Here is a 27,894-nt window from a genome sequence, read left to right as displayed (position 1 = left end):
TTTTAAACTTGGCTGCCTAAATCCCATTCACCCTAAAATTTTGTGACTTTTGGTAAATTACTTGTGTTTTGCCTTGAGATGATGGAGATGATGACAGTATCTACTTCGTAGAACTGTCCTCAAAATCTAGCATACATTGTTAGCACACTGTAATATGCCGCATTGCACATGGTATGTTTGTGAACAGTGCCTTCCACAGAGTGGAATACTCAGAGTGGTTAAATTTCTCCATGGCCACATAACAAGCGGTGGAGCTGGGGCCAGAACTTAGTCCTTCCGTTCCTAATCCAATTCAGGCTGCGAGCTTCACTACATCTTGTGTCTACATCTGCAGTTAGGCAAGTAGCAACTGGAGATCCACGTTCACTGGTCAATCTCCTTTTCGTGCCCAATACATCTCTGAATCCATAGGATCCTTTCTTCCTTCCACGGGTACCATACCGTCAGCCTCACCTTACCCAAGAGAACTCTGCTACTTCGGGAGCAGCCTCGGCTGGTATCTCCTCCTCCGCCTTTGTTTGAAACAGGAAGCGGGAGAAACGAGAACTGCGGATCCGTCCCGCCGAATTTCTCTAGTTTTCAATTTGGTCCGAAAAATTCAGCTAAAGGCTTGGCTTACCGCCCCCGACCCTCGCCCTTGAAAGCACATCTCCGCCACCCCCACCCCACCCCACCCCACTTTTGACTTTAGAACTTCGATTTATCTATACTCTCAAAAAGTCAAAGCCGTGGCAGGGCGGGGAGGGACTATAAATTACGGTAAGCCACCGTAAGTTCCTGTGTGCCAACATTCAGGGCATCACCATACCCGCCATCCGGCGCCTGGCCTGCAGGGGTGGTCAAGGCATCTTTGATCTCGGCTACAGAGAGAGACCCGCGGGGTGCTGAAAGTCTTAGAAAAAAGTAAACATGACCCCAAACCCTATAACCAACATGCTAAGGGCAAGACGGTCACCGCTGTGGACGTTCTCTCAAGGGTCGGGTTGGTTGCAATGCAACTTGTATTGCCATTCTCACTTGTAAAAGTTTGTCTCAGGGCTTTCTATCTTTTAAGGAGTTAGAAAGCAATTCAATCACGTTGTGTAGCTGTAAGACTTGTTCCTTAGATCCTGCATTCTGATCTGCAGTATGATACAAAAAGAAGGGATATACAATGAATAGATTTAAATCTCGGGCTTCCTGAGAACCTACTACTAAAAGATAAAGGTGTTAGGAAATCAGTGTCGTGATTTTCTGGAGTTCTCCAGCGTTCGAACTGTTGCTTTCGAGGTTTATTAGGTATTATGGCTATGCAGTATAAACATGAGGGGAGGCATTACATGAACCTAGTTTCCATAACAAATTCTCGCAAAACTGCAACTTTCTTGTCTAACGCCCGGATATTTTAAATTTCCGTTCAACTACGTTTTTAAAAATGCCACTCATGGGGTAGGACAACCCCCCCCCCCCCCCAAAAAAAAATATAGGAAAGGTGCATCGGCTCTTTTCTGGGAAACGTTAAGTGGCTCTTAAAAGAGCCTTTGGGTTTGAAACGGCCAACAGAGACGTTTACTTGGAGCTGGTGTATTTGGTAACCGCCTTGGTGCCCTCAGACACGGCATGCTTGGCCAGCTCCCCGGGCAGCAGAAGGCGCACGGCCGTCTGGATCTCCCTGGATGTGATGGTCGAGCGCTTGTTGTAGTGGGCCAGGCGCGACGCCTCGCCCGCGATGCGCTCGAAGATGTCGTTGACGAAGGAGTTCATGATACCCATGGCCTTGGACGAGATGCCGGTGTCGGGGTGGACCTGCTTCAGCACCTTGTAGACGTACACGGAGTAGCTCTCCTTGCGGCTGCGCTTGCGCTTCTTGCCGTCCTTCTTCTGCGCCTTGGTCACCGCCTTCTTGGAGCCCTTCTTCGGGGCCGGAGCGGACTTCGCTGGCTCAGGCATGGTGAAGTACTGCAGTCACAGAACCACTAAAGGGCTGAAAGCGCCAAGGCACCTTTTTAAGGACAAGGGTTTATGCAAATGAAGCTCAGTAGATGTTTCTGGTGATTGGTGAGTCTTCTCTGTGACATCACAGCTCAGCTTCGCCCAATCAAAGTAGGCATCCTGCATAGTCGCATTTCCATTGGTCTAAACAAAACTAAAACGGTAGCCAATCGTACAGCTTTCTTTTCGCGCCCAGCGGGGGTTATAAACTTTCCGTTTCTCTATTCGCCTAAGTCATTTTCGACGGTCACCGTTGATCCCGAATCATGTCTGGACGTGGCAAACAAGGCGGCAAAGCTCGCGCCAAGGCCAAGACTCGCTCTTCGCGGGCAGGACTCCAGTTCCCCGTGGGCAGAGTTCACCGCCTACTCCGCAAAGGCAACTACGCCGAGCGGGTTGGGGCCGGCGCCCCGGTGTACCTGGCGGCGGTGCTGGAGTACCTGACGGCAGAGATCTTGGAGCTGGCGGGCAACGCGGCGCGGGACAACAAGAAGACGCGCATCATCCCGCGTCACTTGCAGCTGGCCATCCGCAACGACGAGGAGCTCAACAAGCTGCTGGGCAAAGTCACCATCGCTCAGGGCGGTGTCCTGCCCAACATCCAGGCGGTGCTGCTGCCCAAGAAGACTGAGAGCCACCACAAGGCTAAAGGCAAATAGAAGTCTGCATTACTTCGCAGTAGTTCAAAGGTCTCAATCAAACCAAAGGCTCTTTTCAGAGCCACTTAAAGTTTTCTTGGAGGAACTGAGCACTAAGGTTTTAAAGCTTACATCCTAGATGATAGTTTTTAATATAAATATATTATGACAACTTGGAAGACACTCGCTTTTTGTTAAAGTGTGTGTCATGTATTTATATATCAGCATTGGCAGTTAAACGAGGATTTATTTACTCAAATATTCCCACCCTGTGCCAATTATGATTTGGAAAGCACAAAAGTTATGATGGAAGGTCTATTCCTTTTCTGTGGCAGTTTTAAGGTTTTTTTGGCTTTTTGGGTTTTAGTAATTAAAGACATTCCATGCTTCCAGAGATCAAACCTGTATCTTAGGCCAAAGGCCATTGGAGGCGTCAGTTTTCTGAAAAAGACTTACTGAAACAGTGGGGCCTTGCGGGACTCCCAAACATGGGGGCCCTTTTCCCTCGGTTTTTGTAGGCAAGACTCCAGCCTTGCTTCCCCTGAGTTCCAAATAGCAGATTTGAACAGTTGCTAGTATAAGGAGGAGCAGACTAAATACCACCTGAGGCAAGATTGGAGGGAACAGAGAAGCTCATCATTAGGAGACCTGACCACCTGATACACCCTAACTTTGTGAGCAACCATGTCCTTTAGAAGTAGTAGAAAACTCCTTTTCAAATCTTCCCAGGTTGGGACGGTTTTTTGAGACAAGTTTACCTGGTGGCTCAGACGGAAAAGCATCTGCCTACAATGGGGGAGATCCGGATTCAACCCCTGGATCCGGAAGATCTGGTGATGGAAATGGCAACTCGCTCCAGTATTCTTGCCTGGAAAATCCCATGGACGGAGGAGCCTGGTAGGCTACAGTCCATGGAGTCACAAAGAGTCGGACACGACTGAGAGACTTCACTTTGAGACAAGAGCCCGCTTTGTCTCCTTTTGCATGGCAAAGGAATAAAACTTCTACTTCACCTATGCGACGAGTTGACTCACTGGAAAAGACTGATGCTGGGAAAGGTTGGGGGCAGGAGGAGAAGGGGACGACGGAGGATGAGATGGCTGGATGGCATCACCGACTCTGTGGACATGAGTTTGAGTGTACTCCGGGAGTTGGTGATGGACAGGGAGGCCTGGCGTGCTGTGATTCATGGGGTCGCGGAGAGTCGGACACGACTGAGCGACTGAACTGAACTGAACTGAACTGAACTTCACCCAAAACTGTCTCCGAGATTCAGTTCTGTACTTATGTACAGAGAAGCCGAGCTTTCGGCATCGCTAATTTCACATCAGTGTACATTGTTTTACATCGTTGAATAAGGAAATTTTAGATCTTCAGGTCTTTTATCGGAAAAGTTAGCTGAGGTACCTGGTAATTTTACTCGTTGGTTTACTATTGTGTTCTCAAGTATTTTCCTAGCTCCCTTAGACCCATCCACACAAATTGAGGTGTCGATATGAGGTAATGGTCATACGTTTCAGGATAAAAATGCTGAATCCTACTGTTAAAATGCCATCTTCTTGGTCTTTTTATTGTGTTAAAGATCTTGATGTACTGATGGAATTAGATAATTTCCCACTTACTTTCAAGAAGAAAAAAAACTTGCCAGGTAACTTCTAGGCTCTGAGGGGAGGGAGATGATCAGAAAAATCAGATGTCAGGCAAGGAGTTTATCCTGTTTCTGCCAGTGGCTTCCTAAGTGGCTCAGTGGGGAAGAATCTGCCTGCTAATGCAGGAGACAGAGGGTTCGATCCCTGACTGGGGAAGATGCCCTGGAGAAGGAAATGAAAATCTGCTCCAGTATGCCTGTAGAATTCCATGGACAGAGGTGCTTGGCAGACTACAGTGCATGGGGTCACAAAGAGTCAGACACAATTTAGTGACTGAGCATCACGCATGCAAGGAACTATTATAAATGCAAACTCATGGGATGTGTGGTAAATATACATTATTGGTGGGGATTTCGATTCTTTAAAAACAAAGGCATTACATTCCTAAAATAGAAAAATCAATTATGTTCCAAAGGAATTGTCGAAAAGAAGTTCATGCAAGGATGTGTTTCTTTATGAAGTAATAACTTGAATTCCTCACATGCAAATCAAATTTTTACTGAAAATAATTTTTAAGTTCTTAAAATTTGTGTTTAGAGGAAAGTGAGGGGTGATGGTATACAGCTGCATTCATTGTCTTAATATGGTAAAAACCAGTGGCCCTGGGCAATGGACATGTGGCTAGCCTGAAAAAAGACGTGTTATATGTGTACACTGTATTTTGAACTGTTAGTGCAGTTTAAAAAGACTGTGAAATATCTAACAATTATATTGATGACGTTGAAATGAAAATTTTAGATATACTGGGTTGAAATACTATCTAAAAGAATTTCTCCTGTTTTTATATTTTATTCTAAAATAGTTGCTAGCAAGTCTATATTTCTCATGTAGTGTGTATTTATTTCTTCTGAAAAGTGCTATTACAGAGCAAACAATTTTACAGGAAAAATTGAAGAAAAAAAGTTGAGGTCAGGGGCTTTGGGCAACAATCGAAAAGTTCGAGTCGGCATCACCGACTCGATGGACAAGAGTTTGATCAAGTTCCAGGAGTTGGTGATGGATGGGGAAGCCTGGCGTGCTGCAGTCCATGGGGTCGCAAAGAGTCGGACACGACTGAGTGAAGGAGCTGAACTGACTTGAGTCAGTCCGATTACCGATTGGACAGTCCTGGTCGCCTTTTGTCCAATCAGCTTCTGACTCGCTCTATAAATATGTGGCTAGGCGGCTATCTTTAAACCTGCTCACATAATGGCTCGTACTAAGCAGACTGCCCGGAAGTCCACTGGCGGCAAGGCTCCACGCAAGCAGCTAGCCACTAAGGCAGCCCGCAAGAGCGCGCCGGCTACCGGTGGCGTCAAGAAGCCGCACCGCTACAGGCCCGGTACGGTAGCTTTGCGCGAGATCCGCCGTTACCAGAAGTCTACGGAGCTTCTTATTCGCAAGCTGCCGTTCCAGCGGCTGGTGCGCGAGATCGCGCAGGACTTCAAAACCGACCTGCGGTTTCAGAGCTCGGCCGTGATGGCGCTGCAGGAGGCGTGCGAGGCCTACCTGGTGGGGCTTTTCGAGGACACTAATCTGTGTGCCATCCATGCTAAGCGCGTCACCATTATGCCCAAGGATATCCAGCTTGCTCGCCGCATCCGCGGGGAGAGGGCGTGAGCCTGGACGTTTCTTCTCAATCCCAAAGGCTCTTTTCAGAGCCGCCCACATACCCAATGAAAAAGGACTGTTACTTTGTTATTTACTGCTGGTTCTCCTTGTGGCGCAAAATTTCTTTTTAACAGTTTGCTTTTGCTCACCAATGTTACGTTAGTCGTGTTTGTGAGTGGCGTTGGAAAACGTAGAACCTTTGATTTACCACGTGGAATTTGGGGTGATGCCAACATAGTGCATGCACCTTAAGAGAAGCATTGAGATTCCTTCCAAAGATCAGTCTTTATATGGAAAGGGAGACTTGGCTCGAAGTAGTTCCGCCCCCTCCTTCCCCTAGCCCCGGGCAAGTGGAAGACCAATTTTTAATCAGTGTAAATTTTAATTGAAAGTGCAAGCCAGGCTTTCGGGAACAGATACTAAGTCAAAAGGGGCCCAGGACAGATTCCCTTTCTGCTGGCTGGGTAGGGCACCCCCACTTGAATATATGCAGTTATACTTAAGTAATATTTTAGTTACTTTAAGGTTCTTTTCAGGGGAAGTTAGTAGTCTTAGTTATGTGGATATTTCTAGTTACGTGGACACAAATATTCAAGGTCTCGAAACTCCATTTGTTTTCCTTCCACCTAACCTTTTCCGGAACTTCAAGTTTCATCATCCCATTGTGTGTGAGTGCGTGTGTATACAGTTGTTACCTACTCTGCGACCCCGTGGACTGTAGTCCGTAATGGCTAACAAAAACTAATACTCAGACACTAGGCCATTTTCGTTCATGTTAATGGGTAGATGCCTGTAAGAATCACTGGGGGAGTAAGGATGATGATGATAAATCTGAGATATACATTTTTAATTTCCTAGAGATCTGAGTATGCTGCTGCTGCTAAGTCGCTTCAGTCGTGTTCGACTCTGTGCGACCCACAGACGGCAGCCCACCAGGCTCCCCCGTCCCTGGGATTCTCCAGGCAAGAGTACTGGAGTGGGTTGCCATTGTCTTTTCCACTATAAGAGTTCAAGCAAGTAAATAATAATAATAATCAGAAAGTAGATGAATATGCACGTCTGAACTTGAATTAAGTCTGGGATGGACATAAAGATTTGGAAGTCGGCCTACAGTTCATGGGGTGGCAAAGAGTCGGACACGACTGAGTGACTAACATACAAGATATATTAGAGGATTTAGAACTAAAGGAACGACCTAGAGATCCATCCCTCTGTGTCTTCTCTCGTGACCTTTATTTTCCAATAACGAACTTTTTGTCACTTGCCTGCACATACAAGCCACGAGTCTGGTGACACTAGCTTTCTGCTGAAATCCCTGTGCTTTCCTCTATTTGCCAATTTCCTTTAATCCTCAGATAAAGTGTTATTTCTCAGTCTTCTCTATGTTCCTTTTGTATTCTGTGCTTACTCCTCTTGCTACATTGTATTTTATTTCCTTTTGTTTCTCTTCACTGAACAGGCAGTGTCTCATTAATGTTGTTATCAACGTATGGTACCTAAGTGTGTGGTATTTGTTGAAAACAAGTGCGTTAACATTTAATAAAAGAGGAAAAAGTATTTGTGTCTGCAATCCTTGAAAAGGCCAAAATGCTAAATGGCATAAATGTTCCAAACATGTCTCACATTCTAGAATTAGAAGACCTTGCCAGGCCTGACTACCAAAACCTTGTATTCATTTTTCTGAAAGCTTTGGATTTTCCATAAGAGTTCACTTTTTTAAATTGTTTCCATCATTAGTGTTCTTGGAAACAATAGGATGCATCACCACCGTTGTTACAATCCAGTTTGTATTGTCCAGTTTGTACTTATTTCTCAGTCCAGGTAACGATGTGAATATTTTTGCCAAGACTATTTTCCTACTAACACAATGGTTTCTGCGTATCTTCATAGAAAACCACTAAAGGACCCTCGCCAACATGTGACTTAGGGAATGAAAATTCACACCACACTTCCTGATAGGGACCCCTGATTATAGGTAATAAAAATTAAGACTCAAAAGTTTGAAACTTAGCCGAATACAAATGTTCTCTTGTTCATAACTGTCCCTAAATATCAATTCTGAAATATAGACCAAAACTTACCCTACACGACCGCAGCGTTAAGTTGCAAGTCTCAGTACTGTAATAAACTGTACCTAATTCCAAGTGCAATACATTGTGTTACTCTTTCCTATGATGATAGAAGTGGCTCTGAAAAGAGCCGTTTATTTGGTTGTTTCCAATCTTGGTTCTTTACTTGGTCTTGTGGTGGCTCTCAGTCTTCTTGGGCAGCAGCACCGCCTGGATGTTGGGCAGGACACCGCCCTGAGCGATGGTGACTTTGCCCAGCAGCTTGTTGAGCTCCTCGTCGTTGCGGATGGCCAGCTGCAGGTGACGCGGGATGATGCGCGTCTTCTTGTTGTCCCGCGCCGCGTTGCCCGCCAGCTCCAAGATCTCTGCCGTCAGGTACTCCAGCACCGCCGCCAGGTACACCGGGGCGCCGGCCCCAACCCGCTCGGCGTAGTTGCCTTTGCGGAGTAGGCGGTGAACTCTGCCCACGGGGAACTGGAGTCCTGCCCGCGAAGAGCGAGTCTTGGCCTTGGCGCGAGCTTTGCCGCCTTGTTTGCCACGTCCAGACATGATTCGGGATCAACGGTGACCGTCGAAAATGACTTAGGCGAATAGAGAAACGGAAAGTTTATAACCCCCGCTGGGCGCGAAAAGAAAGCTGTACGATTGGCTACCGTTTTAGTTTTGTTTAGACCAATGGAAATGCGACTATGCAGGATGCCTACTTTGATTGGGCGAAGCTGAGCTGTGATGTCACAGAGAAGACTCACCAATCACCAGAAACATCTACTGAGCTTCATTTGCATAAACCCTTGTCCTTAAAAAGGTGCCTTGGCGCTTTCAGCCCTTTAGTGGTTCTGTGACTGCAGTACTTCACCATGCCTGAGCCAGCGAAGTCCGCTCCGGCCCCGAAGAAGGGCTCCAAGAAGGCGGTGACCAAGGCGCAGAAGAAGGACGGCAAGAAGCGCAAGCGCAGCCGCAAGGAGAGCTACTCCGTGTACGTCTACAAGGTGCTGAAGCAGGTCCACCCCGACACCGGCATCTCGTCCAAGGCCATGGGTATCATGAACTCCTTCGTCAACGACATCTTCGAGCGCATCGCGGGCGAGGCGTCGCGCCTGGCCCACTACAACAAGCGCTCGACCATCACATCCAGGGAGATCCAGACGGCCGTGCGCCTTCTGCTGCCCGGGGAGCTGGCCAAGCATGCCGTGTCTGAGGGCACCAAGGCGGTTACCAAATACACCAGCTCCAAGTAAACGTCTCTGTTGGCCGTTTCAAACCCAAAGGCTCTTTTCAGAGCCATCTACCCTTTCTATAAAAGGGCTTGTCCACTGGTAACTGTTTTTGAAGTGTTTACTTGAATTTGTAGGTGTGATTTTTCGGTAAGGTTCCTGTTTGAGAGATTGTTTTGTTTTGATTTTACAGTATAGTAATTCCTTACTTATTGAAGGCTTAAGTTTCACTTTACAGTAGCTTGCAAAAGTATTTGAGGATACTTTTTGCAGTGTAGGTAGCCAAGGCATTGCAATCATTTCTGTGTTTTTCTGCGATCTTGCAGTTAAGGTCTTCGATTAAGCTATCTAGCATTTGTCTTGTTCATTGCCGACTCAACTCGCTGCTTGCCGCACTCTAGGCCAATGAACCTCAGAAACAATGTTTAGGCAAGGGGTACTCTTCAGAAAGCCGCCAAACCGAGATGATGGCTGACTAGTGTCTTTATAACCATCTTACGGGATCTGGATGTCAAGTTATTTAGAACTAAAGTCAGAAAGCAGAAGAGGGAAAGGCGATAAGGAAGTAAAAAGGGCCATGTCCGAGAATGGCCAGCATCAGGAAAGGCATGTATTAATACTTTTTTTTCCTGTAGCCATTCACAGTTGGGCGGTTTAGATTATCTCTCTGACCTGAATAAAGGCAATTTAACACAGGGTAACAGGAGAAGGCTAGGGGTTCCCAAGTGGAGGAAATAGACTCCAAGTGGCAGACTTTTTTTCCCCCACCTCTACAAAATAAAAGGTTTCTTTTAAATTTTGTGTTGTCATGATGACACCTGGTTCTGCCTAAAGTTAAACTTTTCTGAAACCTTGAACTAACCAATGAGTTTTTCTTATGGAAATCTTTTTCTTAAGCTGTGTTAATGAACGACGTATTTGCCTTGGAATCTGCCTGTCTTCGAGTCGGTTCAGCCCAAGACTCAAACCTTGAACAATGGCCCAACCAACCATTGTCTTACTCAATGAAATTTTCTCTTAAGCTATGGTAATGAAACTATGTATTTGCTTTGAAAGCTGCCTTTCTTTAAATTTCATGTCAATTGTTTTATGGCGGGGGATGACTCACTTTATGCCAGTGCTATCTCTAAATATCTTGTGGGAGAGGGGCCTGATGCAACTCTGTTTTGAGGTGATTCTTTTAACAGATATATAACTGCTTGCTAAAAGCTAGCAAGGGGGTCACTGTGTGTCTTTCTTATGCCCCCTTCTGATGTCAGTTCAGTTCAGTCCAGTCGCTCAGTCGTGTCCGACTCTCCGCGACCCCATGAACCACAGCACGCCAGGCCTCCCTGTCCATCACCAACTCCCGGAGTTCACTCAAACTCATGTCCACAGTGTCAGTGATGCCATCCAGCCATCTCATTCTCGGTCGTCCCCTTCTCCTCCAGCCCCCAACCTTTCCCAGCATCAGAGTCTTTTCCAGTGAGTCTCCTTTATCCCTGTATACGTTAATAAAGTTTTATTTCATGTAAGCTTCAAGTGATCAAGCCTCATCTCTGACCCCTGATCGAAATCCTCTTTTCCGGAGGTCATGAGTCCCGGTGTAGCTCACGGCTCTCCTGGTTGCAACTTTTCACTACTTAGCTACTTAATGCGTTTGAAATTGAAGAGGGGGATCTAGTAGTTTTAGATACTAGATGACAAGGAGGCCGACTTCACCACCAGTGTGTCTGAGTGCTTGTTCTCCAAGCTTCAGCCGGCCCAGAACCTCATGCATTATTAAAATCTCAACCTTTATAGTTGGGATGTAGAGTTATTTTAAGATAGACTACTACCAGGACTTGATGACTTGCATAGTCATGCGACAGGATAGTTTTTAAGTTTTCTAGGTTCTCTTCTAGATCCCTCTCCTTGCAATTTACCCCACCCTGCTCCACCACCTTCCATAAAAATTGTAAAATAAGCATTGTTAAAGGTAGTAGATGGCTAAAGAGCAGTTTGAAAAATAATCGTAAGTCTTTTCTTTTGTGCCAGTTTAAGAGTGAAGAATTGGAAAACTAAATTCCTTCACCTCTTCAGTTCTCTTTGAAACAATGCACCTTCTCTATGTTGGCAGGAAAGCTTGGTGCCCAAAGGCGTTTTCTTTTCTTTTTTCTTGAAACATTTTGCAATGTTGAAAACATTCTAATGGAAACACACTAGGAAGGACAAAATTTTCCCAGTATATTACAGAAATTACATTAAAGATGATACTCTTACTGGGAAATAAATCCATAAATCTTGCTGGGTGGACAGTTGATCAAAGACAAAATATAATCTATTCCCAAATTAATTCTGAATGTAACAAATAGATTATTTGGAAACTGTAATACATAGAACAGAATTTTAGTAATAGTTCTAAGTATGTTAAAGGTGATATTTCAAGAGCAGCAAAAAAATTATATTAAAACTTGCTGATTAAGGAATTGGTAGAGAACTGTTTAAAACTGTGCTATGGAAAATTCATAAGCAATAATAAGCAGCCATTAATAACGTTATTAAAAACTCAAGGGAATTGAGTTCAATATACCAGTATAAAGAGGTTTTAGAAGGCCATATACAGAATAGCATATATTTTCTTGGAGTCTGCTCTTTTATCTGTTCACCAAAATACCAAATTAGCTACTAGGGGAGATCTGTGTGTGGTGCGATAACAAGTTATTATTTTATTACTTCCCCTTTTCTATATTTTCCACAACATTCGTGTTTTCGCTTGCATTCAAAAACAATTCTAAATCTTAAGGTAACAAAAGTTACCACAGTACAAAGGAACAGAGAAGGCATCTTTTTTTTTTCCCCCCTTTTGGTCCAATTCCCCTCCCCCACTGACGGCGTGACTTCCCGCTTCCTCCTTTCTTCAGGTTCTCAGTTCGGTCCGCTAACAGACACATAAAGGTGCATCGCGAGGCCTGCAAGTTCGTCTTTATCGGGTCTTCAGGTCTTCGTTATGTCGGGTCGTGGCAAAGGTGGAAAGGGTCTGGGCAAGGGAGACGCCAAGCGCCACCGTAAAGTACTTCGTGATAACATCCAGGGCATTACTAAGCCTGCCATTCGGCGCCTGGCTCGTCGTGGTGGTGTGAAGCGCATCTCTGGCCTCATCTACGAGGAGACCCGCGGGGTGCTGAAAGTGTTCCTGGAGAACGTGATCCGCGACGCGGTCACCTACACAGAGCACGCCAAGCGGAAGACTGTCACTGCCATGGACGTGGTCTACGCGCTCAAGCGCCAGGGCCGCACCCTCTACGGTTTCGGCGGCTGAGTGTTCATTTTGTTTCCATTCACCCAACAAAAGGCCCTTTTTAGGGCTGCCCAATTTCCCTTGTAAGGCGCTGTAATTCTCGTAATCAAGTGCCAAAGAAACACAATACTTTGGTCTAAAAGGCCGTCTTGTTTCTGCTTAAGGGCGCGTGTGCGCCCAATCCCACTTGTACAGAGGGATCCGGAGCCCCGTTTTAACATTCATGTTAGGTTGGTTGGGACCTAAAGTAGAATAACTAGCTAATGGACATAGCTAGTCAACATAAAAGTTTTTGATGCTAAGCAACTTTTTTTTTTCTTTTTTTAAAAAAGAATTATTGTAGTTAAGCCGTCCTATTAAGAGTAGGGTACTTTGGGAAGTTTAAATTAATACACCGTACACTGACAAGTAAGGTACAATCGAGTCTGGCACCGGCTCTTGTCGGTAGTTGCAGTGTCTTGGCTTAATAGTTGTGGCTTGCGGGCTCTAGAGCACAGGCTTGGTAGTTGTGGCACATGCGCTTGGTTGCCCTGTGCCATGAGGAATCTTTCAGGACCAGGGATCAAACCCATGCTCCCTGCATTGGCAGGCGGATTCTTAACCACTCGACTGACTACAAGGGAAGTCTGGGAGAAGACTTCAAATTAGTATACTCATAAAATCAAGTGAGTTAAGAGTTTAAAAATAATTTTTAAAAAATTAGGTGGTTTTTTTAAAGGCGAGGTTCATAATTGGCCCTCATTAGGTGTTAATTTATGTATTTGGTGAAATGAATACCACTGGTGGTAAGAATTGAGAAGGGACAGTTATAGTAATGGATTCAGATTAAGCAAAAGCACAAAATTTCTGGTCCACATATGCAGTGCAAATGTTTTATTTAGACATTTTTTCTTAATTTTTTTTGGTCACTAATGTAAACATGTTCATGAAAAATGTACTTATTTTCATCTTGTGAAAAGTCTGATTTGGCATCACCAAGCAGACCCACATGTATTTTGGACATAAAAAATTATTCAGGATGTAAAAGATAAAAATAAATATTTTGAGAGATACAAATATCTTCTTTTATGACTTTACTCTTTTTTATTTGGTTTTAATTGGAGAATAATTGCTTTACAATATTTCGTTGGTTTCGGCCATACATCAACATGAATCAGCCATAGGTAAACACATGTTCCCCTCTCTCTTGAACTTACCTCCCCCCTCCCACCTTGCTAGGTTGTCACAGTTGAGCTCTCAGCACCAGGAAATTCCCACTGGTTTTCTATTTTATATATGGTAATGTATATGCTTCAACGCTAATCAATTCATCCCATCCTCTCCTTCCCTCATTGTGTCCACAAATCTGTTCTCTAGGTCTGCATTTATATTGCTGTCCTGCAAATAGGTCCACCAGTACCATCTTTCTAGATTCCATATATATGAGTTAATATTCGATATTTGATTTTCTCTTTCTGACTTACTGTGATTTTACTACTGATACCAGTTAAAGGGATGCAAGATGGTGAAAAGTTTAAGAATAATCATTAGGAGCACATGACTTGGGATTAAACCTATACCACCATTCCCTTGTGATAATGAGTTAAGTTATATATTTTTCTGGGCCTTAGCTTCTCCATTTATATAATTGAGTGATAAGGATCGCTTTGATTATTCCTTCAGTATCATCCTGTTCATCTGTATTCACAATCTGGGTGGTAAAGAAAGGGGTGGAGGAGGAGCCTTGCTTAGCTTTCTGAGGATGATCACAGCATAACTGATAGGTTTGCTGTAATTTTTGTCTTTCTCTTACTCCATGTTCTCCCTTTCTATCAACCTCATCTCATTTTTTTGAATGGCATAGAATTTAACTGCCAAAAAGGAACCCAGGCATTATGTGGGCATGAGATCTCTCTCTTATGTGGAGGCACAGAAGAATTACTATGAGAAAGTTGTTTGTTTAAATATTAATAACTGATGTTTCCCTAGACCAGGATCTGTTATCAGAATCTGTGGGATTGTGTCTTCTCAAATACAACTCATTAACACCTCTCATTTCTCCTGGTTCCACAGGCCTTTTCAAATCTAAGGGCAAATTTTGTTTTTTAATATCATTTTTTCATCAATTTCAACTTTAAGAGAATACAGTCAAAGGCCTTGGAACTCTTAGCCCCAAAGTTCAGACCCAAATTAAGAGACAAAGCATCAATCTTTCTTTGTTGCAATGAGAGGTCTTGTCCAGGAATTCAAGTTCTTACCTTTCTCCCAAGAGAGGATTGCGTTCAAATTCAAGCGTTAATTTTATCTGTGGTCAATGAATTAAAGTTTGTTGCGTAGAAAGATCTTGCCAGAAATATCTGCTAGGTTCAGTGGTTATAGGATCGAGGCATCAGAAACCGAGGTAAACAGCCTGGCTTTCCTTTCCAGCTATACTAGGAAAACTACCCTTAAAAAGAAACCATTGTTTTTAAAACTTTAAGAAATAGAAAAAATATATTGTGACTAAATGCCCTGAGAATTAGCATGTATTGCTTAACAGCTTCATTGCTTGCTCAGGACTCTACCCTAGTGAGTACACTGTGGGACAGTCAGTGTGGGACAGAAGAAGAGTTCTCCATCAATAGCAGCAGGAATGTTAGTTAACTAATTCATTTATCTATTAATTATTGAATAACTGCTAGATTTCAGACATTGTACTTGGCACTGGTAATATTATGAGGGGGAAAAGTCCCCACTTTTTTTCTACTAGGCAAAAGACAGAAAGTAAACTAATATAAAATCATCAAAATCATTTTCCTATTGATACATCCAATGGCCAATAATTAGTCTTCATTTTACTTAATCTATTGGAAACACTGACATAATTGATCCTATAATTTCTCTTTGATATGCTTTTTTTTCACTTGGTTCTATTTTATCAGAGGCTCTGTATCTTTTGTTAGTTCATCTGTTCTCCACAGACCCTTAATGTTGGGGGATACAGGCCTAAAATTTACTGCTTCTTGCTCTATACTCACCCCCTTGAAGATCTTACCAAGCTCAGACTTTAAATACCATCTGTATATCAATGACTTCCAACTTTATATTGCCAACTCAGGCTTCTCTCCTAAACTCCAGACAGACATAACCTCAATGACTTTCTTTCTTTTTTTTTTTTTTGCCAAGTGACTTGTGCTATCTTTGTTCCGTGACCAGGGCCTCAGCAGTGAAAGTGCTGAATTGTAACTACCGGACTGCCAGGAAATTCCCCCTATCCCCTAATTGCTTTCTTCACATGGATGCTTGACATCTTAAATTAACATGCCCTAACTAGAATCTTTGGTATTCCCTCCTCCTAATCTTTCTTTAAATCACTCCCTGATTTAATTGATAATGACTTCATTCTTCTCCATTCAATTCTTCTGGAAATCTTCCTGATTTTGCCTTCAAAATATATATGGAAACATCAATTCTCAATGGGAGTACCACCATGCTCCCACCTTGGTAGGAGGACTATCTTCTCTCTCCTAGGTTACTTGCTCTAATATCCTTAGTGTTTTCCCTGTTTCCATATTTGATCCCCCACCAACCTGTGGGAAATTACCTTGATGCCCTGGGAGCCTCCAAGGAAACTATGAGGCAAGTTCTCCCAGGGCATGCTGCTGCTGCTGCTGCTGCTGCTGCTGCTAAGTCGCTTCAGTTGTGTCCGACTCTGTGCGACCCCATAGACAGCAGCCCACCATGCTCTGCCGTCCCTGGGATTCTCCAGGCAAGAACACTGGAGTGGGTTGCCATTTCCTTCTCCACTGCATGAAAGTGAAAAGTGAAAGTGAAGTTGCTCAGTCGTGTCTGACTCTTACCCCATGGACTGCAGCCTACCATGCTCTTCCGTCCATGGGATTTCCCAGGCAAGAGTACTGGAGTGGGTTGCCATTTCCTTCTCCTCTCCCAGGGCATAAAAAGACTCAATTCAAATTAACATGGTAGAGATGCCTGATGTTTTAAAAAATAAATTTAAACATACAGCCTGAGACAAGGAGAAAGACATGGGGTAAGTTAAGGCTTAAAATAAGGGTTCAAGGAGATGGATTACAGTTAATCATGTAAAATACTTAATGCATCTTTTGAGTTTCATTTGTTTCTGTGCAGCAGAATTACAGCTCTGCAAATAGCATAAGAAATATATATTTCAAAATGTTTAGGAAGCCAAGATCAAGAATTTGATCACACATGACCATACTCTTAGATAGGTATATAATAGAATATTTAAATTTGTATCTTTTGTTCAACTTGGTCTGCTTTTTAAAAAATATTTATTTTTATTTATTACTGGCTGTGCTGAGTCTTTGTTACTGCACGCAGCTGTCTCTAGTTGCAGAGAGCTGGGGCTACTCTCTTGTTGTGGAGCACGGGTTCTAGGGCTCGTGGTCTTCAGTAGTTGCTGCACATGGGCTCAGTAGTTGTGGTTCTTGGATTTCTAGAGCACAGGTGGATTCTTACCCACTGGACCACCAAGTTGGTCTGTTTATATGACGCAGTTGTGAAAAGCGATGAAGGCCTTCTTGTTTATGGAGGAGACGCAGGAGATTCGGGTTGAATTCCTGGGTCAGGAAGATCCCGTGGAGAAGGGAATGGCTACCCACTTCAGTATTCTTGCCTGGAAAATCCCATGGAGAGAGGAGCCTGGCAGATTACTGTCAATGGGGTCACGGAGAGTCAGACAGGACTCAGTGATTAACACTTTTACGCTTAGTTTGAAGCCTGTGTTAATAATCACATTCCAATGAAAAAGGAGTTTCAACAAAATCCAATCACTCTTCTGTATTGTTTTGTAAACATGGCCTAGCAATATGTATTTTATATTTTCAAAAGCATTGTTAGTATTCCTGGCAGTTTGTCAAAGTTTCAGTTACCTAAATATTTTTCTAAAATTTGAGGAATCAGTTAGAAAAAGGTAGCAAAAGTATAAAAAGGTTTTTTTTTTTTTTTTTTTTTAAAGATTTTAATAAAGGACTTTTAGCCATAATCAAATCGGTTCATTCAGCCCAGTGTAATTCAGTCCAGTGTGATTAATTCTTGCTTTGTTGATTTTGGATTAAGCACCCTGCTTCTGATATGGCTTGGAAAACCTTAAACAAATCCTGTAGTAGAGCTTGACAGTATCAGGTAGAGTTATTTGTTAAAGTTCTTTTGATGCTTCTTCTGAAAACCTCAATTTCAGATCTGTATTTTGTGAAAGTCACTCAGTTGTGTCCAACTCTTTGCGACCCCACAGACTATAGTCCATGGAATTTTCCAGGCCAGGATACTGAAATGGGTAGCCTTTCCCTTCCCCAGGGGATCTTCCCAATCCAGTGATCAAACCCAGGTCTCCCACATTGCAGGCAGATTCTTTCCCAGCTGAGTCACAGGGAAGCCCAATATTTCATAACAGGGGCCTTAAAAAACTGTAAAAAAAAAACAGCAATCATCATTCTGGTCAATGTATAATAGCAATTAATATTAACAGTATGGAGTGGGATAGAATCCCCAATATAGGTATGGTATTATAAATAGTGAGGATATTGACATTTCCCCTTTGATATATGCTGTAAGTATTTGCTACTGTTGCCTCTCAATGAGAAGGTATTTATACTTAGGAACAAAATCTGTTGGCAATGTGTCCTTTATATGCATGCAAGTATGGTCCACCCAACTTAAAAAGTATAACTGTTAAACATTTACATTGATAATATTTTACCTGGTTAATTTACGGATGTATAGTTTCTGTTTTTGATTTGTCCTCTTTTTTCAAATATTGCACAATATATAAACAGAACAATTGTCACAATTCAGTTCAGTTCAGTTCAGTCGCTCAGTCGTGTCCGACTCTTTGCGACCCCATGAATCACAGCACGCCAGGCCTCCCTGTCCATCACCAACTCCCGGAGTTCACTCAAACTCATGTCCACAGAGTCGGTGATGCCATCCAGCCATCTCATTCTCTGCCGTCCCCATCTCCTCCTACCCCCAATCCCTCCCAGCATCAGACTCTTTTCCAGTGAGTCAACTCGTCGCATGAGGTGGCCAAAGTATTGGAGTTTGCCTAATTACGAATGTAAATGAGAGAAAAAAACTTAAGTGTTAAATAAGTAATACCTTAATGGCTTCATTATTCAAAATTTGGGGATCAACAATTAAAGAAGATAATATCAAAAAGAAATCAGGCTATAAAATAAATAATAGATTTCCAAAGACAAATACTAAAACACTACATATAAGATAGGATTAAATTATGTACTGAATATTTAAGGATTTTTTTTTCTGTGGGGGTTTTTGTTTGTTTAAGAACTAAGAGACTTCTTTCAGAATTATTCAAGACGTCAATGGAAAGCCACAAAAATAGTAATGGATCCTCAGAAAATGTGGGAATATAGCTAAAAGTAATACCTCTCAATTCAGAAAAACCTCTGCACAAAGGGAGTAAAAACAGAGAAGCTTTATTATTGAATAAGCATTAAACCAGAATGTGAAGCACATCACAGGCAATTTTGCTAAAGTGTTTGGAAAACAAGGAGAGAAATCTATATCTTTTATACAGCTAAATGGATACAATCTGCTCAAAAATTAGTAATCTTGTAATAATGGAAGTTAGACCCCTCTCTTTCTGGGATACAGAGATCCTGTTATCTTTGTGTTTCAGAGATGGGGCTAGGGTTGTTGAAAATATATTCCTGAGTTGGGAGACTGGCTAGATGAATATATAGCATTTGATTTTACAAAGATTAAGTTCTGATGATACAAGGGAATTTTAGCTTCAGATATAAAAATATGTAAACCTAGTCATTTTGTCATTTTTTTTTTTTTTTTACATGTAGGCAATTGCTACCCTTCTTTAGTGATCAATGCAAAGAAATAGAGGAAAACAATAGAATGGGAAAGACTAGAGATGTCTTCAAGAAAATTAGAGATACCAAGAGAACATTTCATGCAAAGATGAGCACAATAAAGGACAAAAATGGTATGGACCTAAAAGAAGCAGAAGATATTAAGGAGAGGTGGCAAGAATACACAGAAGAACTATTCAAAAAAGATCTTCACGACCCAAATAATCATGATGGTGTGATCACTCACCTAGAGCCAGACATCCTGGAATTCGAAGTCAAGTGAACCTGAGGAAGCATCACTATGAACAAAGTTAGTGGAGGTGATGGAATTTCAGTTGAGTTGTTTCAAATCCTAAAAAAGGATGCCGAGAAAGTGCTGCACTGAATATGTCAGCAAATGTGGAAAACTCAGCAGTGGTCACAGGACTGGAAAAGGTCAGTTTTCATTCCAATCACAAAGAAAGGCAATGCCAAAGAATGTTCAAACTACTGCACAATTGCACTCATCTCTCAGGCTAGCAACGTAATGCTAAAAATTCTCCAAGCCAGGCTTCAACAGTAAGTGAACCATGAACTTCCAGATGTTCAAGCTGGTTTAGAAAACACAGAGGAACCAGAGATCAAATTGCCAACATCCACTGGATCATCAAAAAAGTAAGAGAGTTCCAGAAAACCATCTACTTCTGCTCTATTAACTACGCCAAAGCCTTTGACTGTGTGGACCATAACAAACTGTGGAAAATTCTGAAAGATGGGAATAGCAGACCACCTGACCTGCCCTCTGAGAAATCTGTATGCAGGTCAAGAAGCAATAGCTAGAACTGGATATGGAACAACAGATTGGTTCCAAATCGGGAAAGGAGTACGTCAATGTTGTATATTGTCACCCTGCTTATTTAACTTATATACAGAGTACATCATGAGAAATGCTGGACTGGATGAAGCACAAGCTGGAATCAAGATTGCGGGAGAAACATCAATAACCTCAGATATGCAGATGACACCTCCATTATGGCAGAAAGGAAAGAAGAACTAAAGAGCCTTTTGATGAATGTGAAACAGGAGAGTGAAAAAGTTGGCTTAAAACTCAGTATTCAGAAAACTAAGATCATGGCATCTGGTCCCATCACTTCATGGCAAATAGATGGGGAAACGATGGAAACACTGACAGATTTTATTTCTGGGGGCTCCAAATTCACTGCTGATGGTGACTACAGCCATGAAATTAAAAGACGCTTGCTCCTTGGAAGAAAAGCTATGGGCAACCTAGACAGCATATTAAAAAACAGAGACATTACTTTGCCGACAAAGGTCTGTCTAGTCAAAGCTATCGTTTTTCCAGTAGTCACGTATGGATATAAGAGTTTGACTATAAAGAAAGCTGAGCACCGAAGAATTGATGCTTTTGAACTGTGGTGTTGGAGAAGACTCTTGAGAGTCCCTTGAAATGCAAGGAGATCTAACCAGTATATCCGAAAGGAAATCAGTCCTGAATATTCATTGGAAGGACTGATGCTGAAACTGAAACTCCAATATTTTGGCCACCTGATGCAAAGAACTGACTCATTGGAAAAGACCCTGATGCTGGGAAAGATTGAGGGCAGAAGGAGAAAGGGACGGCAGAGGATGAGATAGTTGGTTGGCATCACCGAACAATGGACATGAGTTTGAGTAGGCTCTGGGAGTTGGTGATGGACAGGGAGGCCTGGTGTACTGCAGTCCATGGCGTTGCAAATAGTCGGACACGACTGAGCGACTGAACTGAGACAATCGCTCTCTGGAATGTATGTTTATATTAGTGAAGGTTTCCCCCTTAACTTTGGGTTTCTTTCTATAGCTTCCAAGATTCTAGTAAAATGCTAAAACCTCCTTCAGAGTTTAGGTCTGGATTTCCTAATTTTATTCCTTTCCAATTTATATCAATTCCAATCCCAATCTTATTCCTTTCCAACTCTGTACTAAGGATCTTTTAAAATTAATTTTAAATTCGTTGTTTTAGTTTGTAAAGCTGCCTCGTATTTTTTCATTGTAGAGAATACTTCTGTAATGACTTTGTTTTTGTTGAAATGCTCTTTATTTGCATCCCACCCTCACCAACTGTTCCGCGGAATATTAGTGAGCCTGTACTTTACCATCCTTCCACAGTAGTGTTAACGCCTACTGAACAGTCAGGTTTATTTCATGACACATGGAGCTATCACTGTGATGGAAACGTTAAGACTTCATGTCTAAACTCGCTAAGAAAGTGCCTTTCTCTCTCCCTTGGTAGACATTGGCTGTATTCCAAGAGAAAATAACACTCTGGTTAAATCTTAAGCCACATGTATTTGGGTGATATACTTGCTTCTATTTATTAATGTCCAAGCCATTACACTCAACATTCCACCGAGTAGGTTTACAAAGTAAAATAGAAAACTGTGTTCAAAACATTGCCTGGAAGCGTAAAACGGAACTGTACACTCACAACAAAGGGCGGAAGTAGTGCTCTTAAGCAGTTTAAAATGTAGAGAGGAACAGGAGGAAGAAAACTCAGGAGGAACAGAAGGAAGCATCACGGCTCCTGAAATGAAAAAGTGGGGGCCCTTAAAAGGACCTTTTGTTGAACACAGGAGAACGCGGACACTCAGCCGCCGAAGCCGTAGAGGGTGCGGCCCTGGCGTTTGAGCGCGTAGACCACGTCCATGGCAGTGACAGTCTTCCGCTTGGCGTGCTCGGTGTAGGTGACCGCGTCCCGGATCACGTTCTCCAGGAACACCTTCAGCACCCCGCGGGTCTCCTCGTAGATGAGGCCGGAGATGCGCTTCACACCACCACGGCGAGCCAGGCGCCGAATAGCAGGCTTAGTAATGCCCTGGATATTATCACGAAGGACCTTGCGGTGGCGCTTGGCGCCTCCCTTGCCCAGACCCTTTCCGCCTTTACCGCGACCAGACATGACGGAAAGCCGGAGACTCGAAAAACCCCGACTTGCCGGGCTCGCGATACACCTTTATATGTCTGTTGGCGGACCGAACTGAGAACCTGAAGAAAGAAGGAGGCGGGCGCCTTCAGTGGGGGTGGGTAATTGGACCAAAAAAAAAAAAAAAAGAGAGGCCTTCTGTGTTCCTTTGTACTGTGTTGACTCTTGTGACCTTGCTTTAAAACTTTAGCAATTGCTTTTGAATGCGAGCGCAAAACACGAATGTTGTGTAAAATATACAGAAAAGACAGGTGATGAAGTAATAATTCACAGATCACTGCTAGTAGCCATTTTGTATTTTGGTGAACAGATAAAAGCACATACTCTTTCAAATAAAATGTATGCAGTGTCATAAATGGCATTTTGGAACCTCCCTGCAGTGATTACATTTTCATCAATTTCCCTTATTTAAAGAGAAAATGCATTTTTAACTCCTGCTTGTTAACCTTATGAATTCTCTTTAATAGTTTTAACAAACTCCCTAGTAAACCATGTTTTTGAAAAATATTTTTTTTTCCATTTAGTAAAAATTTACTTCTTCACTGTACTTGGGTATACTATACTGACATTTCTAACAAAGTGTACAAGAATATGTCACTCCCAAATATACTTCTTAAGCATAAGAATTATAATGAGCTGATGGTTTTGAGAAAAAGCAGACACAGGAGAAGCTATAAAAACAGAATTTAATACCGAGGCCTTCCCTGGTCGCTCAGATGGTAAGAATCTTTCTGCAATATAGGAGATCTCGGTTTGATCCATGGGTCAAGAAGATCCCCTGAAAAAGGGAATGGCTATGCACTCCAGTTTTCTAGCCAGGAGGATCCCGTGGACCGAGGAGCCTGGCAGGCTGCAGTCCATGGGATCACCAAGAGTCGGACACAACTGAGCAGCTAACACATACACTAAGGGAAATTTACATTTATATGAGAAATCTCCATTTGTAAGGGTATCTCCTTCTTTGAGCCAGGAAGAGAAAGATATTAATAACTCACAAACTTACGTGAGGAAGGTGCAGGACTTAAATCTGCCACATCTGATTTACTCTGGGTTTCCTGCTCAATCCCTATAAATGCCACTATCTCTAACATATTTTGTCTTTAGCTGAAGATGATATTTAAAGTAGTGGTTCAGGCCACTTCTGGGAATTTTACTCAGTTCCCCTCTGTGTAGTCTATGTATAATTCAACCATACATGGTATTAAACTTGTTTTTCTCTTGTAAATCTGTTTATTACAGGAAGCTCTCAGTCATAGAATGAGTGAAACTAATATATTCAAATAAACAATTGAAATAGCATAGATAAAGGTCTGGGAGTGGAGAAGTTTTTAAAAATCATGAAAACAACCTTGGGGGAAAGACATTTTTTGGGAACCTCAGAAATTTGTATCATTGAGGGCTCCATAATTCTCTGTCCTTAATGCTGGCCCCTGTCCAGAGTCCCTGCCTTCTTCCAAATTGTTGCTATTTGGAGAAGGAAATGGCAACCCACTCCAGTGTTCTTGCCTGGAGAATCCCAGGGATGGCGGAGCCTGGTGGGCTGCCGTCTATGGGGTCGCACAGAGTCGGACACGACTGAAGCGACTTAGCAGCAGCAGCAGCAGCAGTCGTCGCTCAATTGTGCCAAACATTATTGTGACTCCATGGACTATAGCCAACCAGGCTTCTCTGTCTCTGAGATTGCCCAGAGAAGAATACTGGAGTTTGTTGCCATTTCCTTCTGTAGGGGATCTTTCTGACCCAGAGATTGAACCTATGTCTCTTACATTGACAAGCTGATTCTTTAACACTGAGCCACCAGGGAAGACCAAATTACCGGTCCTCCAAATCTCTCCATCTTTTTATTATTCCACCATGTAATTAATATTCATAAATCCTGAATATTCATTGGAAGGACTGCTGCTGACGTTAAAGCTCCAACACTTTGGCCACATGATGTGAAGAAGTGACTTATTGAAAAAGACTCTAATGCTGGGAAAGATTGAAGGTGGGAGGAGAAGTGGGTGACAGAGGATGAGATGGTTGGATGGCCTCACTGACTCAATGGACAAGAGTTTGTGTAGGCTCTGGGAGTCGGTGATGGACAGGGAGGCCTTGTGAACTGCAGGCCATGGGGGCGCAAAGAGCCAGACACAACTGATCAACTGAACTGACTGACTAAGAGACAGGAGGAAACTACAAGTGTCAGATTTTTGGTTTCCCTGTTAGCTCAGTTCGTGAAGAATCCCTCTGCAATGCCGGAGACCCTGTTTTGATTCCTGGGTCAGGAAAATCATAGAGAAGGGATAGGCTACCTGCCCCAGTATTCTTGGGCTTCCTTTATGGCTCAGCTGGTAAAGAATATGCCTGCAATGCAGGAGACCTGGGTTTGTAAGATTCCCTGGGGAAGGGAAAGGCTGCCCACTCCAGTATTCTGACCTGGAGAATTCCATGGACTGTATGGTCCAGTTCAGTCAGTCAGTTCAGTTGCTCATTTGTGTCTGGCTCTTTGTGCCCCCATGACCTGCAGTACACCATGGTTCCCTGTCCATCACCAACTCCCAGAGCCTACTCAAACTCATATCCATTGAGTCAGTGAGGCCATGCAACCATCTCATCTTCTGTCGTCCCCTTCTCCTCCCACCTTCAATCTTTCCCCGCATCAGGGTCTTTTCAAATGAGTCAGTTCTTTGCATCAGGTGGCCAAAGTATTGGAGTTTCAGCTTCAGCATCAATCCTTCCAATGAATATTCAGGACTGATTTCCTTTAGGAAGGACTGGTTGGATCTCCTTGCAGTGCAAGGGACTCTTGCAGTGCACAGTTCAAAAGCATCAATTCTTCCACACTCAGCTTTCTTTATAGTCCAACTCTCATATCCATATATGACTACTGGTAAAACCATAGCTTTGACTAGACAGAACTTTGTTGGCAAAGTAATATATGCTTCTTAATATGCTGTCTAGTTTGTTCATAACTTTTCTTCCAAGCAGCAAGCATCTTTTAATTTCATGTCCATGTATAGGCCATGGTTTCGCAAAGATTCAGACAGGACTGAGTGACTTTAAATGTAAATGTAAATTGAGACCCTGTAATCTTTGGCCACCTCATGTGACGAGTTGACTCACTGGAAAAGACTCTGATGCTGGGAAAGGTTGGGGGCGGGAGGAGAAGGGGAGGACAGAGAATGAGATGGCTGGATGGCATCACCGACTCTATGGACATGAGTTTGAGTGAACTCCGGTGGTTGGTGATGGACAGGGAGGCCTGGCATGCTGTGATTCATGGGGTCACAGAGAGTCGGACATGACTGAGCGACTGAATTGAACTGAACTGAATCTCAAGATAAACTCTGCTCATCTCTTAACTATCTAGAAGAATTCAAAATGGGTGTCTTCCCAGGCTTCCCTGGTGGTTCGGATGGTAAAGAATCTGCCTTCAATGCAGGAGACCTGGGTTCCATCCCTGGGTCAGGAATGTCTCCTGGAAAAGGAAATGGCTACCCACTCCAGTATTCTTGCTCAAAGAACTCTATGGGATGGAAAATCCCATAGACAGAGGGACCTTGTGGAATGCAGTCCATGGGGTCACAAAGAGTCAGACATGACTGAGCAACTGATACTTTTACTTTCCCAGAAGTATTACCAGAGAAAAATTTTGAGTGACTCAATTGCATAGCAGGGGAAACTAACTATCCAGTATTTGCTTTTCCTTTTATTGTTCTGTGAATTATCCTGTTGTACTTGGAAGCTGTTATCTAATTCCTTAGCTCAGAATGGCATATAAACTTTATTTTACATTCTTTTTCTGATCTTCCCTGTGTGGGGTTTCCATATGTATGAAATTCTATTTGATCTTTCTTCTGTTAATCTATCTCATCATATCAATTTGATTATTAGACCTGTAAAAGAACCTTGGAAGGGTAGAGGAAAATTCTTTCTCCCCAATAATACACAAAAATATCTAATATGAGAAAATACTGCCCAATGCTTGCATAGTAGTCCAGTCTGCAGAGAGGGAAATTAATGGGAATACCAATTTCAAGAACAAAGTTTAAATAATACTTTCATAAACCTTCTGTCACTCAAACTGAAGTGTACCTCTTATGAAGACTTTTCAGCATAAATTACGGAATTCTTCAGGATCTAATTCAAAGAAATGTCTAATTTTGGCAAGATTTTTGAAAAGTTGTGTTATCTCCATTTTTAAATACAAGTTTTATTTTCCTTCTGATTGTGTAGATAGTAAAGAACAGTAAGTGCTGCTTCATCCAGTGAAGTTGGATTAATAGTCCATTCTCTCAGTCCATAGAATTCTCCAGACCAGAATACTGGAGTGGGTAGCTGTTCCCTTCTCCAAAGGATCTTCCCAACCCAGGGATCAGACTCTTCCTAACACAGTGATGGAAGCCAGGTCTCCCACATAGCAGGTGGATTCTTTACTGGCTGAGCCACAAAGGAAGCCCAATTTTAAAAGCTCAGTTAATATGTGGAATTATAAGTAATGACATATCACACTTGAATATTTTATTTAAAACAATTTATATTCATTTATCAACTATTTGATTATAGGTTCATTGATTACCATTAATAATAAAGGCATTATTTAACAGTGTGATGGTCCTTGTTGTGGGGAATAGAAATGATGCAAGGAAGGAAGTGTTACTTATTGCATGATCAACATCAATAACTATAACCACAGCATATTTTATTATTAAAACATGAAGGTCTCATAGGCATTCCCTGGGGCTGTATCATTTATTCTTGAGAGTTCTAGTTCTGAGATATAGCTGTTTAAAATTTACAGACTCAAATAATGCACACGACTTTTTAAGAGGAAAGAACTGAATAGATTCACTGAAATCAGGATTCGATTCTTCCAACATCAAATAAATTTAAATTAAAAAGGAAAAGGAAAACCTCCCGATTGTGATTGTTGTGGTCACTGTTATTTCAAAGAATATTATTTACTTGTGATTGCAGTTGAGATTTTAAATGTAGGAAATAAAAATATTTCAGGAGACTCAGGAAACTTATTCCAGTGGACTAGGAATGTGATAGTAATTCCTTTCATTAAAATGTATTCATAATGAAAACTAGATTAGCTGGTGTGGAGAATTGAAGGCCCTCTTTAGTTAGTATGACTTGATCTGAGAGCAGGGTGATGATAGTGGGGGGAAAAGGGGAACAAGAATCATTGACAGCATTAGGACTGTAAGAACCTGGCTTGCTGATTTACTTATCTTATAAATGTGATTTACAATGTCTACCCCGTCTATTTGTTAAGGCACATCTTCCTAATGGATGAATAATTCATGTCTTTTACTTTACCAGCACTGATGTAAACAGCCCAGTATAAGGCGTATTCTTTGTCTGAAGCTACTTGAAACAAGTAATTTGCCTTGCTGGGTTACTATTCTATTCTCATTTAGGAGGGTCAGTGCTGCGCCCTAAGATTCAACTGAATTAGGAGGGGAGCTAAGCCTGTCATATGATCCTAAGGTTTTGTCTCAGCCATTTTACCCTGTAAAGGAATCACAGAAAGACGTTAATTTTGCCCTCATAGGTTTAACCTAAATCTTGAAAGCAACCGTTTGACTTTTTAGAAGGCAATATAGGGACGGGAGTTGGTGATGGACAGGGAGGCCTGGCGTGCTGTGATTCATGGGGTCGCAGAGTCGGACACGACTGAGCACCTGAACTGAACTGAACTTAATAGGGACTTAGAGGAAAACGACTTACATT

General features: G+C 42.5%; 7 protein-coding genes across 8 annotated transcripts; 4 read left to right on the top strand and 3 right to left on the bottom strand.

Moving 5' to 3' along the window:
• Positions 1–1,479: 1,479 nt before the first annotated feature.
• On the bottom strand, positions 1,480–1,942 carry LOC129543745 (histone H2B type 1-C/E/F/G/I). Its single transcript, XM_055407035.2, has one exon. It carries the CDS (start codon positions 1,927–1,929, stop codon positions 1,549–1,551), a length of 381 nt encoding a protein of 126 aa, XP_055263010.1. The 5' UTR covers positions 1,930–1,942; the 3' UTR covers positions 1,480–1,548.
• A 280-nt stretch (positions 1,943–2,222) lies between these two features.
• On the top strand, positions 2,223–3,571 carry H2AC13 (H2A clustered histone 13). The gene has a single exon (XM_055407023.2). The coding sequence runs from the start codon at positions 2,238–2,240 to the stop codon at positions 2,628–2,630; it is 393 nt and encodes a 130-aa protein (XP_055262998.2). The 5' UTR covers positions 2,223–2,237; the 3' UTR covers positions 2,631–3,571.
• A 1,651-nt stretch (positions 3,572–5,222) lies between these two features.
• H3C10 (H3 clustered histone 10) lies at positions 5,223–5,949 on the top strand. The gene has a single exon (XM_055407009.2). It carries the CDS (start codon positions 5,447–5,449, stop codon positions 5,855–5,857), a length of 411 nt encoding a protein of 136 aa, XP_055262984.1. The 5' UTR covers positions 5,223–5,446; the 3' UTR covers positions 5,858–5,949.
• Positions 5,950–7,837: 1,888 nt separating this feature from the next.
• Positions 7,838–8,481, bottom strand: LOC129543729 (histone H2A type 1-J). Its single transcript, XM_055407017.2, has one exon. It carries the CDS (start codon positions 8,464–8,466, stop codon positions 8,080–8,082), a length of 387 nt encoding a protein of 128 aa, XP_055262992.2. The 5' UTR covers positions 8,467–8,481; the 3' UTR covers positions 7,838–8,079.
• Positions 8,482–8,761: 280 nt separating this feature from the next.
• On the top strand, positions 8,762–10,660 carry LOC129543744 (histone H2B type 1-C/E/F/G/I). Of its 2 annotated transcripts, XR_016036108.1 has the most exons (3): positions 8,762–9,151; positions 10,029–10,158; positions 10,391–10,646. XR_016036108.1 is itself a non-coding variant. In XM_055407034.2 (1 exon), the coding sequence occupies exon 1, from the start codon at positions 8,775–8,777 to the stop codon at positions 9,153–9,155; it is 381 nt and encodes a 126-aa protein (XP_055263009.1). In that variant the 5' UTR covers positions 8,762–8,774; the 3' UTR covers positions 9,156–10,660. The 2 variants fall into 2 exon arrangements, 1 of the variants encoding a protein (XP_055263009.1); XM_055407034.2 differs by having other exon boundaries at positions 8,762–10,660.
• On the top strand, positions 9,014–13,383 carry LOC129543755 (histone H4). The gene is made up of 2 exons (XM_088831487.1): positions 9,014–9,151; positions 12,014–13,383. Exon 2 carries the CDS (start codon positions 12,100–12,102, stop codon positions 12,409–12,411), a length of 312 nt encoding a protein of 103 aa, XP_088687613.1. The 5' UTR covers positions 9,014–9,151; positions 12,014–12,099; the 3' UTR covers positions 12,412–13,383.
• Positions 13,384–21,285: 7,902 nt separating this feature from the next.
• LOC148774188 (histone H4) lies at positions 21,286–22,361 on the bottom strand. Its single transcript, XM_088831488.1, has one exon. The coding sequence runs from the start codon at positions 22,147–22,149 to the stop codon at positions 21,838–21,840; it is 312 nt and encodes a 103-aa protein (XP_088687614.1). The 5' UTR covers positions 22,150–22,361; the 3' UTR covers positions 21,286–21,837.
• Positions 22,362–27,894: the final 5,533 nt, after the last annotated feature.

The sequence above is a fragment of the Moschus berezovskii genome, chromosome 23 (genome assembly GCF_049115385.1).
Source record: "Moschus berezovskii isolate FMDL1 chromosome 23, NW_MosBer_1.0, whole genome shotgun sequence".
Lineage (NCBI taxonomy): Eukaryota > Metazoa > Chordata > Mammalia > Artiodactyla > Moschidae > Moschus > Moschus berezovskii.
The sequence above is the reverse complement of the archived record's forward strand: the minus strand, read 5'-3'. Positions and strand labels throughout refer to the sequence as shown.

What these genes read in the sequence shown, in the direction of transcription:
- LOC148774188 (XM_088831488.1), bottom strand. Translation starts at nt 22,149, where the DNA reads ATGTCTGGTCGCGGTAAAGGCGGAAAGGGTCTGGGCAAGGGAGGCGCC.
- LOC129543744 (XM_055407034.2), top strand. Translation starts at nt 8,775, where the DNA reads ATGCCTGAGCCAGCGAAGTCCGCTCCGGCCCCGAAGAAGGGCTCCAAG.
- H3C10 (XM_055407009.2), top strand. Translation starts at nt 5,447, where the DNA reads ATGGCTCGTACTAAGCAGACTGCCCGGAAGTCCACTGGCGGCAAGGCT.
- LOC129543755 (XM_088831487.1), top strand. Translation starts at nt 12,100, where the DNA reads ATGTCGGGTCGTGGCAAAGGTGGAAAGGGTCTGGGCAAGGGAGACGCC.
- H2AC13 (XM_055407023.2), top strand. Translation starts at nt 2,238, where the DNA reads ATGTCTGGACGTGGCAAACAAGGCGGCAAAGCTCGCGCCAAGGCCAAG.
- LOC129543745 (XM_055407035.2), bottom strand. Translation starts at nt 1,929, where the DNA reads ATGCCTGAGCCAGCGAAGTCCGCTCCGGCCCCGAAGAAGGGCTCCAAG.
- LOC129543729 (XM_055407017.2), bottom strand. Translation starts at nt 8,466, where the DNA reads ATGTCTGGACGTGGCAAACAAGGCGGCAAAGCTCGCGCCAAGGCCAAG.